General features: G+C 49.9%; 1 protein-coding gene and 2 long non-coding RNA genes across 8 annotated transcripts in view; 1 reads left to right on the top strand and 2 right to left on the bottom strand.

The window, feature by feature from the left end:
- Window positions 1-4,071: 4,071 nt before the first annotated feature.
- Window positions 4,072-19,378, top strand: part of ZFP64 (ZFP64 zinc finger protein) — an 80,098-nt gene continuing 64,791 nt past the window's right edge. The window contains exons 1-2 of one of the 3 annotated variants that reach the window (XM_055545335.1): window positions 4,072-4,280; window positions 7,239-7,472. In XM_055545335.1, coding sequence (XP_055401310.1) covers window positions 4,235-4,280; window positions 7,239-7,472 — 280 coding nt within the window. In that variant the 5' untranslated portion in view covers window positions 4,072-4,234. Of the gene's footprint in view, window positions 4,281-7,232; window positions 7,473-19,378 lie in introns of all 3 variants that reach the window. The other 2 variants (XM_055545334.1, XM_055545337.1) reach the window with 2 other exon arrangements.
- Window positions 5,301-12,537, bottom strand: LOC129626113 (uncharacterized). Of its 4 annotated transcripts, none has more exons than XR_008701764.1 (5): window positions 12,468-12,537; window positions 12,227-12,313; window positions 10,332-10,965; window positions 9,901-9,953; window positions 5,301-5,436 (listed from the first exon to the last, which is right to left on the bottom strand). It is a non-coding gene; the product is annotated as an uncharacterized LOC129626113 (long non-coding RNA). The 4 variants fall into 4 exon arrangements; XR_008701762.1 differs by lacking the exons at window positions 5,301-5,436; window positions 12,468-12,537 and adding exons at window positions 7,404-7,539; window positions 9,664-9,756 and having other exon boundaries at window positions 12,227-12,366; XR_008701761.1 differs by lacking the exon at window positions 12,468-12,537 and having other exon boundaries at window positions 12,227-12,366.
- Window positions 16,523-19,001, bottom strand: LOC129626114 (uncharacterized). The gene is made up of 3 exons (XR_008701765.1): window positions 18,886-19,001; window positions 18,360-18,484; window positions 16,523-16,896 (listed from the first exon to the last, which is right to left on the bottom strand). It is a non-coding gene; the product is annotated as an uncharacterized LOC129626114 (long non-coding RNA).

Below are 19,378 nucleotides of genomic sequence, written 5' to 3'. Positions count from 1 at the left end.
TCTGTCATTTTTGAGATTGCATCCAAGTACTGCATTTTGGACTCTTTTGTTGACCATGATGGCTACTCCATTTCTTCTAAGGGATTCCTGCCCACAATAGTAGATACAATGGTCATCTGAGCTAAATTCACCCATTCCAGTCCATTTTAGTTCAGTGATTCCCAAAACGTAGACATTTACTCTTACCATCTCCTGTTTGACCACTTCCAATTTGCCTTGATTCATGGACCTGACATTCCAGGTTGCTATGCAATATTGCTCTTTACAGCATCGGACCTTGCTTCTATCACCAGTCACATCCACAACTGGGTATTGTTTTTGCTTTGGCTCCATCCCTTCATTCTTTTTCTGGAGTTATTTCTCCACTGATTTCCAATAGCATATTAGGCACCTATCGACCTGGGGAGTTCCTCTTTCAGTATCCTATCATTTTTCCTTTTCATACTATTCATGGGGTTCTCAAGGCAAGAATACTGAAGTGGTTTGGCATTCTCTTCTCCAGTGGACAATGTTTTGTCAGAACTGTCCACCATGACCCATCTGTATTGGGTGGCCCCACACGGCATGGCTCACAGTTTCATTGATTTAGACAAGGCTGTGGTCCATGTGATCAGACTGGTTAGTTTTCTGTGATTGTGGTTTTCAGTCTTTCTGCCCTCTGACGGAGAAGGGTCAGAGGCTTCTGGAAGCTTCCTGATGGGAGAGACTGAGGGGGAAACTGATGGGCAGGGCCATGCTCAGTAAATCTTTAATCCAGTTTTCTGTTGAAGGGTAGAGCTGTGTTCCCTCCCTGCTATTTACCTAGAGCCAAACTATGGTGGAGCTAATGAAGATAATGGCGACCTCCCTCAAAAGGTCCCATGATGCACTGCTGCACTCTTGCCCCGACCCTGCAGCAGGCCGCCGCCAACCCACGCCTCCGCTGGAGACTCCCAGACACCCACAGGCAAGTCTGGGTCAGTCTCTTGTGGGGTCACTGCTCCTTTCTCCTGGGTCCTGGTGCACAAGGTTCTGTTGTGCCCTTCAAGAGTCTATTTCCCTGTCCTGTGTAAGTTCTGGCGGCTCTATGATGGGGATAATGACGACCTCCTCCAAGAGGGTTTATGCCATACCCAGGTCTGCTGCACCCAGAGCCCCTGCCCCTGTGACAGGCCACTGCTGACCCGTTCCTCTGCAGGAGACACTCAGACACAGTTCTGGCTCAGTCTCTGTGGGGTCCCTGGGTCCTGGTGTGCACAAGGTATGTTTGAGCCTTCTGAGCGTCTCTTGCAGGAATGGGGTTTGATTTTAAATGCAAATTCACCCCTCCTCCTGTCTTGCTGGGGCTTCTCCTTTGCCCTTGGACATGGGGTAAATATTAAATTTTTTTAAACAGCTGTTGCCCAGTCAGGCTAAAGTTGTCCTGGTAGTATTCTAAGCACTTTATATATATTGACTCCCAGGTGGCTCAGATGGTAAAGTGTCTGCCTGCAATGCGGGAGACACGGGTTCAATCCCTGGGTGGGGAATATCCCCTGGAGAAGGAAATGGCAACCCACTCCAGTACTCTTGCCTGGAAAAGTCCATGGACAGAGGAGCCTGGTGGCCTACAGTCCGTGGGGTGGCAAACAGTCGGAGCGACTGAAGGCCTCCACTTTCACTTTCCTCTGAGAAGACCTTAGGGACGTAGGGACGTAGGGACCATTACTGTTTCCAGACTATAGATACCTGAGGCTCAGAGCAGTTGAGTCTCCCAGGAAGGTCACCCAACTGGTTACAGCGAAACAGCTCCAGGGTTTACATCACCTTGGAATAGTGTGTGTCCAGGACAGGCAGATTTAAGCACTGATTCGTAAGGCCCCTAATTATATAGTGGTAAGAATTACCTGAAGCACTTGTGAAATACATGCAAATTACCAGGTCTTGCCTTAGGAAATTTGGGTGCAGTTGATCTGGGTTGGAACTTTAGAATTTGTTCCTTAGCAAGCCCCCTTGGTGTTTCTCCTCTTCTGACAAAAATAAAAAATACTGCTCTCAACAAGAGGAATCTGCAGCAACAGAATTCTGTATGGTGTTTACCTGTCTGGACTTGGGGAGCTGGGGTAACACTGGCTGGCAAGGGGCATGAGGCTGGAAATGTTCATCCAGGTGGGGATTCATTTATCAAGCATTAAAAAAATAAACACTGCCCTATGCTGCAGTGCCTTTCTGGGTCATATTGACTAGGAGTAGGTGTACTGAGGTGATGTGCAGAGCATACCAAGCAGGGGGTAAGTACTTCAGATAAGAGACAGAAAAGGTCTCCGCCACAAAGTGACCTTCCATTTGGCAAGTCCTGCAAAGACCAGGGGAAGGCAATCCAGGCAGAAGGAGGAGGAAAAGCAGAGCTGGGCGTGTCTGAGCAGGAGCAGTGAGGGGGGTCTGGGGGAGAGCGGTGAGACTCGCAGTGGGGCTGGGGGGCGGGGTGGCCCGTTCCTGTCTAGAGCATTGTGGCTGAGGGCTCCAGCGCCTGCCAGTTCCCCAGGCTGGAACTGCCCCCAGCGCAGCAGCCTCATTCACACATTGCTCGCTCAGATAGGCCAAGGAAGCCACCATCACATGCTCGTTTCACGTCTTCTGAGATCATACTACTCTCAAGAAATTACACTGCTGATCTGACTGTTTAGCATGGACTGCATCGCTAGCCACCAGCCAAGTTCTATTAGAGCAGGAAGTAAATAGGATCACCCCTGTACCTCCAGGGGCTAGCATGCTGCCTGGCACACGGCAGACGCTTCTAAGTATATTGCTGCTGGAGGAATGAGCAAACCCTCAATGGAAACCGCAGGATAATTCCATCAGTTATACTCACCCTATTTACTGTGGGCCTACTGTGGGCCTACTATATGCCGGGCACCAGGCCAAGTCTCTGGGGATAGATGTATCAGCGAGGCAGGGAGGTTTTTATTATTCATTCCAGGTTTTTGAGGATTTATTGAATGTAAGGGGCAAGGGAAAATGGGCAATAAACGAATAAATCTGTGTATCTGTCTATAAAGACTGATAGATAGATCTACAGATAGATGGATAGACTGGTAGATACAGATAGAGATACCTCAGATTACCAGGTTAGATTTGATAAATTCTAAGATAAAGCAGACCAGCAAGTAACAGGGGGAGCCACTGGATGGAGGCACGGCAGGATTAGAACAGGGGCTAGCCAAGAAGGGCCTCTCTGTGGACGGCATTTGAAATCAAGACCCGAGGGCGTTAGGCAGGTTGGCAGGTGGATACAGAGCGAACAGTAAGCACAGAAGCCTTGAGGCTGAAAAGAGCTCGGGGCTGACGCCTGAGGGGAGGAGGGAATGGCAGGTGAAGTCAGCCGAGCGCGGGGTCAGATCGGGGGCAGCAGCGCCCACCGGTATCAGGAACTTCACCTTGTCACTTAGAATGCTGGTCCTCGGGCCTCCCCCAAGACCCACCGAGTCAGAAACTCTGGGCTGGCCCCGCGGCCTCCGTGCTAACAAGCTCTCCGGGTGGTGCGCAGAAGAGTGGGCGGACCCCCGGGGTCAGGGGTCTTGCCCCAGCGACCGATCCCAGTTGCCACCCAAGCACGTGAGCACGGGCCTCTTTATTTCACTACTGGGCAGGGGGCCCGCCCAGCGCTCTGCGGATGCGCCCAGCCGGCGTTCCCCACCCGCCAAGCCTGTGACCGCCACACCCTCCCCCCACCTCCGCAAACACCCACCCAACTGCTGCCCGGCTCGGTCCTCTTCTGCAAACTACCGGGGCGACCCGGCTGCCCGGACTCGGCGGGGCCCAGACGCCCAGAGCGGCAGGTGCAAAGGCGCCAGAGCCGGGGTGGGGGGTGCCAAAAGCGCCGGCCCAGCCCTCCGGGGTGCGGGCAGGGCGCCGGCTGCTGCAGCCCGGGGTTTGGGGGGGCGCGTCCCTCGCTGCCCGCGGCCACCCCACCGCGTGTGCGCCGTCCGGATCCCGGGGGGACCCCGCGGCCCGGGTGCCGGGATTGGCCGGCTTCTTCCCCCGGGAGCCGCAGCCGCGAAGCCAGGTTGGTGCGGCCGGGCCGGGCCAGCGCCCTCTAGGCAGCGGAAGTGGCGCTCGCTGTACATCCGTCCTCCCCGCCTCGCGGAGTTGGGAGAAGGAAGGCTGGGGGGGTGGAAAAATAAAAGGAAAAGTCCCTGCACCATGTAGACCCGCGCGCCCCGCGCCCTTGCACCCCGGCCGGCCGGGGACCCCCCTCGCCCCCCAGTCTGCGGCCATGAACGCGAGCAACGAGGGCGAGAGCTTCCCGGGCTCGGTGCAAAGTAAGTGCTTTTCCGGGCGCAGTGCGCGCTCCAGGGCCCGGGCCCAAGCACGCCTGCGACGCAGCGGGCAGGCCCGGGGCCCCGAAATCGGGGTGACGGCCCCGAGCCGGCGTCTCGGGGACCGCGGCGGGCGCGCCGGGCAGGAGGCGCCGGGGTGGGCCGGGGGCGGGCGCACCCGACCCGGCGCGAGGCGGGGGCGCTCGCCAGCCTCCAAAGAGCCCCCCGTGCAGGGGGCCGTGGGGGAGGGCTGGCGGCTCCGACCATCGCCCACCCTCTCGCGGCATTCCCCGCCCCCGGCGCAGCCTGGAGGTGGATTTGGGGTAACCGCGGCCACGCTGATGGGAAAACTTCTGTCTCGGTGGCCCCGAATCCTTGAAGTCTGGGGTTCGGAGGACTGCACGAGGTCTGGCTGGCTGGGCTCTCCGGCTTCCTGAAAAGCCTTGTCCACGTTCAAGGTGGAGATCTGAATGGGGAATGGGGCCGTGGGCGTTTTCTTTGAGTTTTGAGTTTGGGGTTCATTTTCATTATGATGACAGCCTTTTTCAAGCCCGTGGTTTCGCCGGGCTCGTTGTTTCCCTAAGTGTGGGGCTGAGCGCGAACCAGCCACCTGGGAGCTCCAGCGCTTATTTTTTTAAAAAGGGGAGAAAAAAAAAAGCTCTCTGGGCCCCACCTACCAGGTGGTGGGGCCGGGGTTGAAGGGAGGAGGATGGGCTTGCCCTGGGCGATTCGGAGGCACAGGAAGTTTGGGAACCCCTGGCACTTGTTAGATGTTACTGTTAACGACTTGGAAGACACTGGCTCCTAAACATGTCTGTGTGTTCCTTGCATAACTTGTGAAAAGCGCCGATTTCCCTAAACCTCAGTCCCCGTTCACCCCACCTCCATTAGGACTCTCTGAAGTGGGGGTCAGATGTGTCCGTGTTTATCCGTGTTTAAATACCCCACCTTAGCCCTTATTCTGATGCCCAGACAGGTTTGGAGAACTTTGTAGGGATAAAGAGGCTTCTCGGGCGGCGCCAGTGGTAAAGAACCCGCCTCCCAATGCCGGAGACGGAAGAGTCACAGGTTCGATCCCTGGCTTGGGAAGACACCCTGGAGAAGGGCACGGCAACCCACTCCAGTGTTCTTGCCTGGAGAATCCCATGGACAGAAAAGCCTGGCAAAGATAAAGGAATTCTTTGTGTTGATGATACCCAAAATAAAAATAGACCCAGTGTATTCTATTGGGTCTCAGTTCATTACAGATATTCAGAGGGGATATTTTCAAATTCAAATAGAACACCTCAGTAATAACCCCATCAGGTGACATGCTGGGGATCCCTGCGCTGGCCTTCTACAAGCACCATCTCATTTAATTCTCGTAACCATCTTATGAAGCAGAAACTTCACCCCATCTCCTCCCGGATATCAATCCTACCATTAAGGAATCTCAATGATGCACTCACTACGTCTCTTGGATTCTTTGTCTTCCTCTTAGCTTGGGCACCTCGGTAGCTACAGGAAGACAGTGTTCCAGAGAAGAGAAATGTCTTGTCCTTCCGTCCATTGATTTCAGTGTTTGCAAGATGGCTTACAAACCTACCTTGCTCAGTGCAGAGTATCTTTTCTTAGAAGTCAACCAAATTGTATTTCTGCACAGAGATGTCTTGTCTTGGTTGTAATGGGACATTGAACATAATGCAAATATTTTATAATTTTTTTTAAATTATGAAGCAAAGATGCCAACTGTATATGCACAAAGGTGGTTTTCATACTATTTAGACTCAGGGAAAATTGGGAATAATATACAAAGCTTACAGTAAGTGAGAAATTACGAGGCTTAGAAAATATGGAATAATGTGTTGTCATTAAATAATTATATATATATAAAGAGATTTTAGTGATAGAGCATAATGCTTGTAGAGCAGTATTGGGGAAAAGGTTAATTTACAATGCACAATCTTTAATTCGATGAATGGAAGAAAATATTTTGTAATGTTCATGGTAGCCATAGGTGGAAAGACTGTAATTTCCCTCCTTGCTTCTCTTCCAAATTTTCTGTTATAAACATGAATTTCCTTGTAATAAGGCAAAGAAAACTTTTTAAATAAAAATTCAGTTTGTCTTATTAGTTAGAGACTTAGTCATTGTATTTCTTTATTTAACAAACATTTACATAGCAGTTTCTAATATAGTGCCAGGACTGTGGTAAGCGCTTTGCAAGTGTTAAATACAATATTAATTCTTGATATTATTACTACAGTGAAATAATGCCTGTCAGGAATTAATTTTGCTTACAAGTAACAAAACTGAACTATACTGGCCTAATTAGAAGTCTGGAATTGATTGATTCTAGGGTTGATTTAGGGGATCAGTGAAGTAAACTTTTGTAGAGATCTTACTATTTACCTCATGTTACAACATGGCTGCAGAAGCACCTGGCATCACATCTGCATTCAAGGCTGAAGGGAGAGGTGAACAGTGCCAACCATGTCAGCTCCCTTTTTATCATGCTTTTCCCTGAAGCTCTTCCAGCACTGTGCTGGAGGGATTCCCAAGTATGTCATGAACCAAAATTATTCAGGCTAGTGGTTCTCATGATGGGGGAGAGGGTTGGAATAGCGGGAGCATTGGCTCTCATAATGACTGAGAAGTACAATTACGTTTTAGTTGAGATAGGCGATGGTCCTTTGAAGTGCAAGGTAGCTTTCTTGAAGTGCAGGGAAGAACCTTCTTGCATGAGATACCACTAGTGCCCCCACAGGGAAAAATCAGGAGCATTACTTGGGTGGGTATGTTGCTGCTGGGGTGGAACTGGGGTTCTGTGTGCAAGAAGAGGGGAGTGGAATAGATGTTGGGCCAGCAACTAGCCACGTCTGCCACCATGCCCGTTTTTCTCACCGTGGGTCTGGTGTGTGTTTTCATTTCAAGCTGTCTGAAATTAACCTGTGACTCCCCCTTCGCCCCATGGAGTTCCAGGTGGCACAGCAGTGCTGGTGGAGCTGACTCCCGACATCCACATCTGTGGCATCTGCAAGCAGCAGTTTAACAATCTGGACGCCTTTGTAGCTCACAAGCAGAGTGGCTGCCAGCTGACCGGCACGTCTGGGGCGGCGCCCAGCACGGTCCAGTTTGTATCGGAGGAAACGGTGCCTGCCACCCAGACTCAGACCACCACTCGAACCATCACCTCCGAAACCCAGACGATCACAGGTATGGTTGGGGGGTGGGGCAGTCACTCAGAGTTGGCCTGGCTATGTCCCAGACGCCTCTTCAGATCCTGTTAAAAATATAGACACCCAGGGCCCACCCCCTAGGATTGCTGATTCATTATTTTTAACAAGCTCCATGGGGAAGCTAGCTGCCTGGCCAGGTTTGGGAACTGCTAGGTTAAAACATTAAGTGGTAGCAGTTATAAATTGTTGTCATGTGCTAAACAAAACTAACAGACCAAAACCAGGTTTTTAAAACTAAACCGAAAAAAAAGCTATATACTAAGAAAAAAATACTTGCAGGAAATGGTAAAAAAGGAAAAAGTGGTTATTTGGGGGTGGTGGAAATATGTGTGATTCCTGAATTTGCATTATTTGTGTAAAGGACAAAAAAAATGTTTAAGAAATTTTTAAAATCTATAAACAAGTACTTATGACTCCCCTTCCCTGTGCCGCCAACTGGAAAAACAGAAAAGTTCATCCTAGTTCTTGGTTACGTGCAAAAGAAACCGCAGATGGATCCAAAAGTTAAACGTGCACAATGAAACCATCAAAGTTGTAGAGTAAAAACTATACACGTGCAAAAGAAAGAAAGTGAAAGCGAAGTCGCTCAGTTGTGTCCAACTCTTTGCGACCCCCTGGACTGTAGCCTACCAAGCTCCTCCGTCCATGGGATTTTCCAGGCAAGAGTACTGGAGTGGGGTGCCATTGCCTTCTCCAGGAGATCTTCCCGACCCAGGGATTGAACCCAGGTCTCCCACATTGTAGGCAGACGTTTTACCGTCTGAGCCACCAGGGAAGTCCACACATGCAGAGAGACCCAAACACTCACACCCCTATGCTTATTCCTTTATAATCTGCCTTAAGGGACGAGACAGATAACTCCAGTAAGTCACCCATTTATGAGATGGTTGGTAGACACACTGTTGCATCCTATGGGAAAATAGAGGATGTATTTGTTGGCTTTTAAAGGCATTCAAATTTTTAAATCAAAAAATATATTAATACTGTGCCTTCCAAAGAAGGCAGGTTATAGGATTGCTCCCCCAAAAGAAAAAGAATTGTTATGTGGTTGTAAATAAAGTTACCATTTTTCCACAGTAAAAACAGTGTATAAAAAAAGCTTAAAGACAGCTGGGAAAAGAAAATGCAGTACATATATGACTAAGGCCTAATATCCTTCATATATTAAAAAAAAAAAAAAAACTCCTAAAAATCAATAAAAAGACTAATGGAAAAGTCAACAAAGAGCAGCAGTTGCTATTCAAGAGCCAGTAAATATACAAGGATGTGCCATTGACTCATCATCCCTCAGTAATAAAGAAATGCAAATCAAATACTGCTTTCCTTTCCTTTCTGGAGATATCCATTCATATAAGCTGGGCAATTTTGTGATATCTTTCAAACTTTAATTCTTACATTTAAAATATTTCAAATTTTAAAAGGTACACATTTACCCAGTATGTGCACTTCTGGGTATTTATCCTATAAAACTTGACAAGTAAAAATGTACAAGGGTGTTTACTGATATACTGTAAAGAAAATGGAACCTTTGTAATGTATATGTCAGGAGGAGATTAGATAAATAAACGCCATGATGGATAATGAATAATAATGTAACAGTTAGATGAATAAATTCAGACAGTGGAATGTGACTTAGTCTGAAAAGGAAGCTAGATCTGTGTACCCACATAGAGTCTCAAGGTAAATATAAACAGGCATATATATGCATATGTATTATATTCAAGGAAGCTTCTAGAACAGGAATGAGGCAAGTAATGTTAATGAAAGATGTCAACTTGCAGAAGGCATTAGGGGATGGTGGGGACACTGGTGAAATAGAGAAAGTTGCTCTTTGGATTCAATCAGTTAGATATTTGGGTTTTTCTGAGCAACTGAAAAATGTAAAATTTCCCAAATTTTAAAACTTTGTTAGGAAACGTCCCTGTCAGTTCAATGGTTAAGAAGGTCCTCTCACTGCAGGGAGTACGGGTTTGATCCCCAGTCAGGGAACTAAGATCCCACATGTCAGGCAATGAGGGGGAAAAAAAAAACTTTGTTGGTCAAACAAAATACATCTGTGAGCTTGATCGAGCCCATCTGCAACTTCTGACTTGTTTTCAATGTTTTGCAAACAGTTAATTTGGAGCTAAGATGTGGAGAATCTCTGAAGTGAGGGTACCAACTTTTACCTTATCATTTGCACATTGATGCTGTGTCTGAATTTTTTGGCAGCAGGCGAAGTTTGTGGTCATTTCCTTAATGCATCCAAAATAATGTTTCTGCTGAAATGTGTTAAGCATTGAAATATAATTGATCACCTCGGAAACTTTCATCAGGTTACCTTGAGGTCTTCCCACTTTCTCCCAAGTTTCTCTTAATCTCATTTTAGAGGAAATCACCAAGAAAATGTTCGAACGGAAACCCACCTTAGAGATGGGCCTGGTACCACCTTCTCGTTTTACAGCTGGACAGAGTGAAGCTGCAGGTGGAGATGAGAGATGGTCAGGGTCCCAGCACAGGTTCAGGACAGTCCTGGGACTCAGGTCCTTTGGCCCTTGCCCTCGTGGTCTTCTCCATGAAGATTGAGTGTTGGGTTCTCTGTTCTCAGAAACAAGCTCCCAGTCACCCCGCACCCGGTGTGAAGCCTGAGACCCGAGACCCCAGCACGGGGAGGCCCCAAGACCCTTGTTTGTGGCCATTGCCTCTCGCTGGGCTCTGAGCCTTCCCTGCTGCCGTGGCCTCTGCCTTTCTCGCCTTTACCTGGCTGACACCAGCCCACCCTCAAAACCTAAGGTTTAGGACCATCTGCACACAGGACCTGGCTGCATCTCAGGACACGCCGCCCCCTCTGACTCACAGTAGCCGTGATGACGTCCTTTCTGTTTTCCAAGCAGGCCACTCTTCCTTGAGCCCCGGGGCGTTTGTATGTGTTGCCCCCTCTGCCTGGAGCTGACTTAATGCTGGTGCGTGTGTCAGAGCTGGGCTTAACTGCATCGCCCCAAAGAGCCCCCCTCTGAGACCACACACATGGGCATTGTTCTCTCAGATCAGGTCCCCGTAATTAAATGATCGTTTGCAGAACAAACGTAAGGCCTGTCCCACTGCTGAAGCGTAAGCGCCACGAGGTCAGGGGCTGCGTTTGACCCGAAGCATCGTATTCCGGGCACTGGTTCTGTGTGGAGTGAACGCACAGGGGCCCACGCCTCACGTCCATTGGTGAAGCTGACCGCACACCACGTAACCGCCCCTTCCTCTGTCCTAGTTCTCGGCTCGGAGACCCCCCTGCCTCGCGGCATCTCCACGGCCCCGCCGTTGTTCACTGTAGCCGCGCCTCAGCTTCGCCGACCGCCCGGTACGCCTCGGCGCCCACTGCGCAAGCGCTCCCCGCCGCGCAGAGCCGACGGGTCGCCGCGCACCGGAAACGGGCTGCTGGACCTTATCCCAGTCGGCAGCCCTGGGCTGTGGGCAGGTCGCTCACTCAGGTTCCTCGTCTGCAGAAAGGGATTATTAAAAAGGGTACCTAATACCAGTAGGCGCGCTTCCCAGGTGCCTTAGGGGTAAAGAACCCGCCTGCCACTGCAGGAGACCCAGGTTCGATCCCTGGGTTGGGAAGATCCCCTGAAGAAGGAAATGGCCACCCACTCCAGTATTCTTGCCTGGGAAATCCCATGGACAGAGGAGCCTGGCGGGCTACGCAAAGAGCTAGACGTGACTTAGTGAGTAAACAACAAACAAATACTATTAGGTTGTAGAATTAGGTGCCTAATATAATTGGGTTATTGTGAGACTCTGCAGTAATACAAATAAAGGACCTAGGACAGTCATTGGACTCAGTAGACGACTGCTTTTATTAACATGAAGGGTGTTAATGTTTCCCTGGTGGCTCAGCTGGTAAAGAATCTGCCCGCAATTCTGGAGACCTGGGTTTGGAAGATCCCCTGGAGAAGGGAAACGCTACCCACTCCAGTATTCTGGCCTGGAGAATTCCACGGACTGTGGAACCATGGGGTTGCAAACAGTCATACACGACTGAGCGATTTTCACTTTATTAACATAAATGACTGAGCGACTTTCACTTTCTTAACATCAAGATGCATGCCCAAGTGAGATGAGCAGGGTGCTGAGTCTCTGCCTGACCCAGCTGCTCTCCCTGCGTGTGCCTGCAGCTCTGCCCCCAAACAAGCAGCATCTTGCTTCCCCCCGCCCTTTCTTTTACACTGTTTATTTTGGTTTGCTGGGTCCAGCTTCCCCAAAGTTTGGGCTTCGGTGTTGCAGCAGCGGCAGTTTGGACCAGGGTCCCTTGGGATCTTGTTAAAGCCGCTAGTGCCGGGGCTGCATCTCCGAATCCGCTTGGCTGAGGCTCAGGCATCTGCATTGTTAACAAGCTCCCCAGGGGATTGCAGGCCTCGACCCAGTTGGAAAGATGCTCACCACCCGACCCCCACCCTGGCAGATTCCTCTCAATACCCGCACCCAGACCTTGTCCAGGGCTATTGGTCCCTCTTCAGTCCTTGATTAAAACAGACCCTTCCTCCTGCTCAGTCGCTTCAGTCTTTGTGACCCCATGCACTATAGCCCACCAGGCTCCTCTGTCCATGGGATTTTTCAGGCAAGAATACTGGAGTGGGTTGCCTTGTTGGATAAAAAGTAAAATTAATTCTCTGCCCGCTAGCTTTGAAAGGGCAGGTGACTTAGGGTCTCAGGGTCTCCATTTGCCCAGCTGTAAAACGGGAGAGTAGAGATAGAACTCACCTCAGAGGGTCGCTGCCAGGGGCTCCTACATGGCAGACACTCAAGCTGTCAGGGTTAGTTCTCACTACTTACTTACTGAATCAGGGGCTGTAGAAATTAAGTGAAACAGTTCATGGAAAATTTTCCACAGGCCCTGACTCATGGCAAGCCTCCAGACAGTATTAGTTGAACTATCACTGACTTTTCCCCCCTCTTCTGGTTCATTCCTACATTTTTAGGACCCAGGTTAAAAGTCACCCACCTAGAAACTAGCCATGATTTCTCCGTCCCTCCCCACCCCGAAGGTGAGGTCCTTCACCACTTCCTCAGCTAGCCCTTACCAGAGTTGCCATCAGTTTATTTGGTAACAAGCAGTCTTCAGCTAGAGAAGTGAATTCAGATGCTCCTGGGCTCAGGCAGGGGCAGTAAGTAGGGCAGCAGATGGGCTGTGAGGGGGAGTGGGCCGGCCATGGATGACCAGCAGAGGAGAGCCGGGGGCGTCGGAGTCCCTGGGAGCTGGGTTAATTCCCCGGGGCACACCGTGCTGTTCCCCTGCTGAACAGAGCCGCAGAACATCCACATGGGACAGGGCAGCTCTGACTGTGCTGGGACAGGCTGGAAAGAGAACTCCTCTGTCGTCATGCCTGAGCCTCGGAACCCCGCTCATCTGCTGCTTTATCGCTTTTATCTGCTACTCTAGCCTTCTCTGCATCTCAGCACTAGTCGCTAAGATATCAAGTCATAGTCTTGTCCCCACTTCCTGACAGCCTCCAGTGCAGGCTTCCTTGAAGCCTCCTTGCAGAATCATCTAACATGAGCCCCAAACATCTAAAACTCTACGTGCTTCCAGGCACCCTCTTACTGAGACCCTCCACAGCCCCCGTGGGGCGAGGGTCCCCTTAACTGTAAGGAGTAATCAACTTATTCAACTACAGATATGTCCCTGGTGGTCTTTGGCCATAGGTCATTGACCTGGGAAAGACCCAGCCCACCTAACTGATTTTGAAAGCCTAAAAAACAGAATTATCTGAAGGCTCAATTTGGCCTGTGGGCCTCAAAGTAGTCGGTTGTTTTGTTTTCTTAATTTCAGATGATCCTTACTCTGTATTTGCAAAACAACTAATTAGTAGTAAGCAAGGTAGTGGTTTAACTTCTAGTTTACTAGACTATAATCTCCCTGGTTTAGTCACTAAATTGTATCCGACTCTTCTAACCCTATGGACTGTAGCCCACCAGGTTCTCTGTCCGTGGGATTTCCCAGGCAAGAATACTGGAGTGGGTTGCCATTCCCTTCTCCAGGGGATCTTCCTGAACCAGGGATCGAACGCGCGTTTCCTGCACTGCAGGCAGGCGCTTTACCGCTGAACTATGAGGGATACCCCATGATTTCCCTGGAGGAGGGACTAATCAGTCTTGCTTTCCAGCCGCCCAGCCCCAGGCCCGCCACATCCTAGGCGGTCAGTAAAAGTTACCAAGTAAATGCAGTAGGGGGCGCAGTTCGGATTAAACGCGTTCAAGCCCGTGACGTTTCTGGCGTGGCGCCAGCTCCATCATGAGGGCCCAGTGGGGCGGCTCTGGGACTGGGGGGCTGCCAGACGCTGGAGCCGAGATAATGGAGATGCTTCTCTTGGAGGATTCCAAGCTCGTCCGGGAGCGGAAGAGAACTTAGTTGTAAGACATAGAAGCCCAGCCATGTGTGACCAGTACCCCCTCGTGCAGAGTTCATGGAGTAGGTTGGTCTCGGCGGGGAAAGCCATGGGGAAAAAGGATGAGTGAGATCAAACGCATGGTAGACCTTGAGAATCTCACCTGCCTTTGGGAGGAAGACAGTTTTCTCAACATGAAGTAGGAAGACTCGGGGGCGTTTCCTCCCGCTGGCCTGGAGGTGGAGAAGCTGGTCCCTGCTGCTGAAGGGGAGATCGGACCACAGTGGCTGGAGATGATATAGCGCGGATGGACTAGCGGCCCCTGCTTTGACCTGACCTTTATTCTGAAGGAGCTAGAGAGCCACTAAAGGTTGTTGAGTGTGTGAGCAATTCAGTAAAACAAACTAGGGAGTGAGTTGCCAGGGGAATCTGGCAATAATGATAGTCATAGCTGATTCTTGTGTGTGTGTGTGTGTGTGTTAGTCGCTCGGTCGTGTCTGACTCTCTGTGACCCCAGGGACTGCAGTCCACCAGGCTCCTCTGTCCACGAGATTTCCCAGGCAAGAATGCCGGAGTGGGTGGCCATTTCCTCCTCTGGAGCATCTTCCCCACACCAGGGACGGAACCCACGTCTCCTGCACAGGCAGGCGGATTCTTTACTGCTCTGCCACCTGGGAAGCCCAGCTAATTCTTACGTGCTGCTTATTATTGTGCCAAGCAGTTTTCTCAGTATGTGAAGTAGGTTTTCACAACTTCAGTTAATGAGTTTAACGTTTAATTTTTTAAAATTTAATTTTTGCAACATATATTGGCTACTAATCATTATTATCCCTGTTTTACCCATAATGATCTAAAGCACAAAGGCGTTAAATAGCTTGATGGCGGTGACAGAGCCAGCAAGGGGCTCGGAGCCAGACCCGGGGCTGGGAGCCGAGCTCCCGGGCTGCAGAAGCCCCTCAGCACCCTTGGCAAAGTCCTCATCGCAGCCTTTCTCAAAAGAGCCCCCTGGAGCTTCAGTAAGACGGGGATCCCCAGCCCCCTCCCTTAACAATCCCATCTGGGTAGTTCTGAGCAGGGTCCTGGGAGTCTGGGCCAGCCAGTGCGGGCTCAGGTTAGTTCAGATGGTTTCGGTTGCTCTTAATAACACTAAGCTACAAGAGGGCTGGACTGTGAGACACTGTGTATCTCAGGATTAAGAGCTGGCAGGGCAGACCCAGGGTTTCTGCGTCTTCTTGCTCTCCCGGCCGTAATGCCCCTCATGGCCACAAGGTGGCAGCTTTCCTCCTCAAGTCTTCTCTCAGCCCTGCTCAGGGATGGCGACAGGGACCTTCTCTTTAACAGCGAGGAAACGCTTCTCCAGGAATCCCAGATGCCATTGGCTAGGAAGGGTAACAGGCCCAGTCCCACTGTCTTGGTGTAGCCAGGCCAGCAAGGGGTCACAGAGAAGGGGCTTAGCAGTGGAATCCAGCCCCGAAGCCCTTCTGGCCATCCACACTCCTGCCACTACCCTACTGGAATAGTCTAGAGCAGCAGTTCTGAAAGCTGGTATGCAAAAGAACGGAAAACGTTAGTAAAATACAGCTATAAACACACCCAGACTATACCCAGACCTCGCATCAGAACCTCTGCTTCCGATCAGTTTTGAGAGCCCCTGGGCCGGGAGAAAGGCAGGAAAGAATGGAACTCTGTTGGTGGCAGTGTCTGGCACATGGGTGCTTCTTTTTTCACAATAGATGTCCACAGCAAGCCGCGGTGTCTTTGTCCCAGTTCCTAACCGCAGGGCAAGCGGGTCTGATTGGTCCAGCTTCTGTGCCCCTGTCTGCCCCCAGACCAGCCAGCTGCCGCAGAGAGAGGGGCGGGATCAGGAATCAGAAGCCTTAATTTGTAAAGATCATTTACAAGTCATGGGAAAAAAGTAAAAATTAATAGAAAAAAAAAAAAAAAGAGCTAAGAGCCTGAACAGGCAGTTCATAAAGAAGGTATGTGAATGAATAAAATATAGTGAAAAGGGATTTTTTTACCAATTATGAAAGAAATGCAGATTAAACTAAAACGGTCTCATATTGTCCTGACAGATAGTGTGTGTGATAGCCAAGGTGAAGGAGAGAATATGTATTGATTTAGATTTTCCTAAAGGATCTTATAGTTATGAGTCACGAAGCCATAAAATGACCATTGCACTTTGACCCGGTTCTTCAGCTTACAGGAAGGTATCCAGAGAAACTAAAGAGATAAGTTAAAATTTTTGGATAGGTGTTATTAATAAAGGTAAACCCCTAGAAACCAACTCAGTGTCCAAAAAAGAAGAAAGGGTTCATTTAGCTGGAACAGCCCAAATGTGGCATGTTATGTAGCCAGAAGAAATTGTTTTTGGATGAATTGATAACGTGGCAGAATGCTTTCACATAGCAATATTGTTTAATCGTTTAATAAAAAAGAAAAGAATACAAAATGATTTAAGCCATGATCTCAGTTCTTTGTAAAATCTGCGTAAAAAGAACACGTTGGCCATCTGATCCATCACTAACTCAACAGGTGTTCCTTGAGCCCCTGTGCGTGCCAGGTTCCACGCGAGGTTCTAGGAAACAGTGATGGAGGGAAATGCACGTCCTCACTGGGCTCATCCAACCGAATGGCAGAGAGGAAGGGCATCAGATACTGTGCCACATAACTAGTTACAGCAGAGATGAGTGCTTCGGAGGGAAGGTGCAGAATTCAGCGAGCATGTCATGCAGGGGTATGCTGCCACGGGGGGACAGCATGGGTCAGGTTTTCTCCCCGCGTTTCTGTGCTCCCGGGATTTTCTAGTTGGTGTTTTCTTTTGTTTTGACAATATAATACACTTTTAATTTTAAAAAAGAGAAAAGGATTAAAACTGGAGTTTTTAAGTTGAAGACGAGAAAGGAGAAGCAAAGGGACTTGGGAGACGTGGATGACTTCAGATGTCCGAAGAGCAGTTTCGTGGGAAGGGCTGCAGTTGCCCCTGTGAGCTCCGCGGTCTAGCACATCCAGTGGGTCCCAAGCTCAGAGGGCGGTTTTGGTTCCCTATGAAATTCATGTGACAGTCTTACTTGTTAAGCAACATCATGGGTGAATAATTGAACACCTGAGGTGCTCCTGCTACAAACCGAGACTGCGTGTAACAAGCTGTGTGTCTCAGACGTGCGGCTGGGCACACTAGCAAGCCAGGGAGAGCCCCAGCGTCAAACAAAACCGAAAGCAGGTGTGAGGCTGTGAGCTGCTGGGGGTGGAGGGGGAGGCGTGGGGGCTGATCCAGAAACACTGGACTTGATTGTAAGAGCTGTACCCACAGGGGAGACGAAGCCTTGAACTCTTACAGAAAGTTAAAAGTGAGACACCCCCATCCCACCCACACCCCCAGAAAGCGGCAGCTCATGCTACAGATCACCCCAGTGGAAAGAAGGGTTGAGAACATTCTTCCCTGGGGGGAAGTCACATCTCTGCTAGACGCGCATCCCCGGCTCAGCAGATCTGGGTGCTTGGGGTTGTCCCGGCTGCCTTCATGTCTGCTGGACACTCAGATTCCACTATTTACGCCAAATCTGCAGACACACAAGGGACCGCCCCCCACCAATGACCCCTCCAGTTGCATGCGTCCCCTAAAGACACCAAAAGCACGTGCAGCAAAGGCAGAAATAGACCAGCAGGACTGCGCTGGTTTCTGTGCACCTAAGGCAACAGCCAGCAGGATGTAAAGACAGCTTCCTGGGTGGGAGGAAATATCTGCAAACCGGATTTCTGAAAAGGAGCTGCCCCCCAGAATACTCTCAGGGTTCCCCTTTGCTGTGACTCACCACAAAAGAGATGCTAAGGCTTGTGGGGGCGGGGCGGGGGGCGGTTAGCGGACAGGCCCGGCTGTCTCCAGGGACGGTGGGTATCCCAGGCTCAGGATCATTCCAAACCCAGGACTCGCCTCCCGGAGGGTCACAGACTCCGCAGCCGGACCGTAGGGAGTGCCTGGCCACCGTCAAAACCCCCCAGCCCCTGTCTTCTTTCCCACGAGCTGGGGCATCACAGTGGCGTGACCTAGTTTTATCTTGGGTCCTGTGACCAGGGGAGCCCCTCAGTCCCAGGCAAGTGGAGGTGGTTGCTCCCCGAAGCCTTGATCATTCCCGCTAAGAGTTTGGTGCCCAGTTTTGTTCAGCTATAGGGATTAGTGTTTATTAAGACTCAACTGTGCCCATATCCTGCACTATGGATGCCCTCATGAAGCTTCGTGATATCCTTGTGAAGTGGGCACGTGATTATCCCCACTGACGGGCGGGGAAACAGGCTCAAAGGAGCTCCTCGACTGGCCTGAAGTCCCATCCGTGGGAAGTGGCTGAGCCTGGACTCACATCAGTTCAGAGACACATTGTAATGCCTGAAACGGGGCTGCGCCTTGGAATCAGCGAGACGGCTGCCAGCCCGGAGGCAGTCACCAGGGAATTGTCTTTGCACGTTTGTGAATAACCTGGATTATTATCAGTAATCACTGTTTTACTCACTTCGGCAGAGATGTGTGCATTTTTTTTGGAGCTCTGTGTTGAGTTTAATTGCTGTTTGAAATGTCTCCTGAGATACTGCAGGATGGTTCAGGTTGAAGATGAAAAGTAACTGTACCCAGAAATACCTAGAAATAATAGTAGGGGGTCCATTTGATATTGATGAAGCAAATTTTATTGCTGGAGGAACAACCATTGGGTTTTGCTAAGCTACAACTGAGAGAGATGGAGTCCCTCGATTAGACAAAGTTGAATTAAGGTTACTGCTGAGCTGCATGGAAAAGCATGGTCTGCACCATTAGTTCTCAAACTTGTGTTTATCAGAATCACGTGGGCAGCTTGTTAGGCCAGATTGCTGGGCCCACCCTAGAGTTTCTGATTCAGTAAGCTGGGGTGGGGCCCAAGAACTTGCCTCTGTAGCAAATTCCTAGGTAAGTCCATTGCTGCTGCCTGGGGACCCAACACTGCTGGCTGGGGACCACACTTGGAAAACCAATAGCTAAATCCCAGAGTAGAGGAAACATCTCACCAAGAGGCAGGTGTGGTTGATCAGGTCACCAAAGAGACTTGGCAAGAAGATGGGACTTCAGTTTGTCAGAATCTTCTGCCAGCTTTAAACAAAAGCCACTCAACTCCCCCCTACATATTTCAGCTGAGAAGACGGGAAACCATGAGTTTGCTCAAACAGCAAATGCCGAACACCTGGGTGTTCTTTGCCACACACTGGGATGAGGTTGTCATTGCTCAAGGTGCCCAAGAGCTGCGTGCCAGGAACGCGGGTTTCCTGTCAAATGTTCAGTGAAGCCTCAGAGAACTCATTCGATACATGTAAAATCTCTAAGGAATATCAATAATGTGAAATACCCAAGGAATATGAAGGCAGTGTGTTATCATGTGCTGAATTGACAGCTTTTAAAAATTTATTGTATATAAAATAATGTGACATCTTACGGTCTGTAACATCTTAGCTTCAAAGAGAGAGAATGTTTGTTTGAAGAGAAAATATAACTGGCACCTCAGAC

The sequence above is a fragment of the Bubalus kerabau genome, chromosome 13 (genome assembly GCF_029407905.1).
Source record: "Bubalus kerabau isolate K-KA32 ecotype Philippines breed swamp buffalo chromosome 13, PCC_UOA_SB_1v2, whole genome shotgun sequence".
Classification (NCBI taxonomy): Eukaryota; Metazoa; Chordata; class Mammalia; order Artiodactyla; family Bovidae; genus Bubalus; species Bubalus kerabau.
The sequence above is the reverse complement of the archived record's forward strand: the minus strand, read 5'-3'. Positions and strand labels throughout refer to the sequence as shown.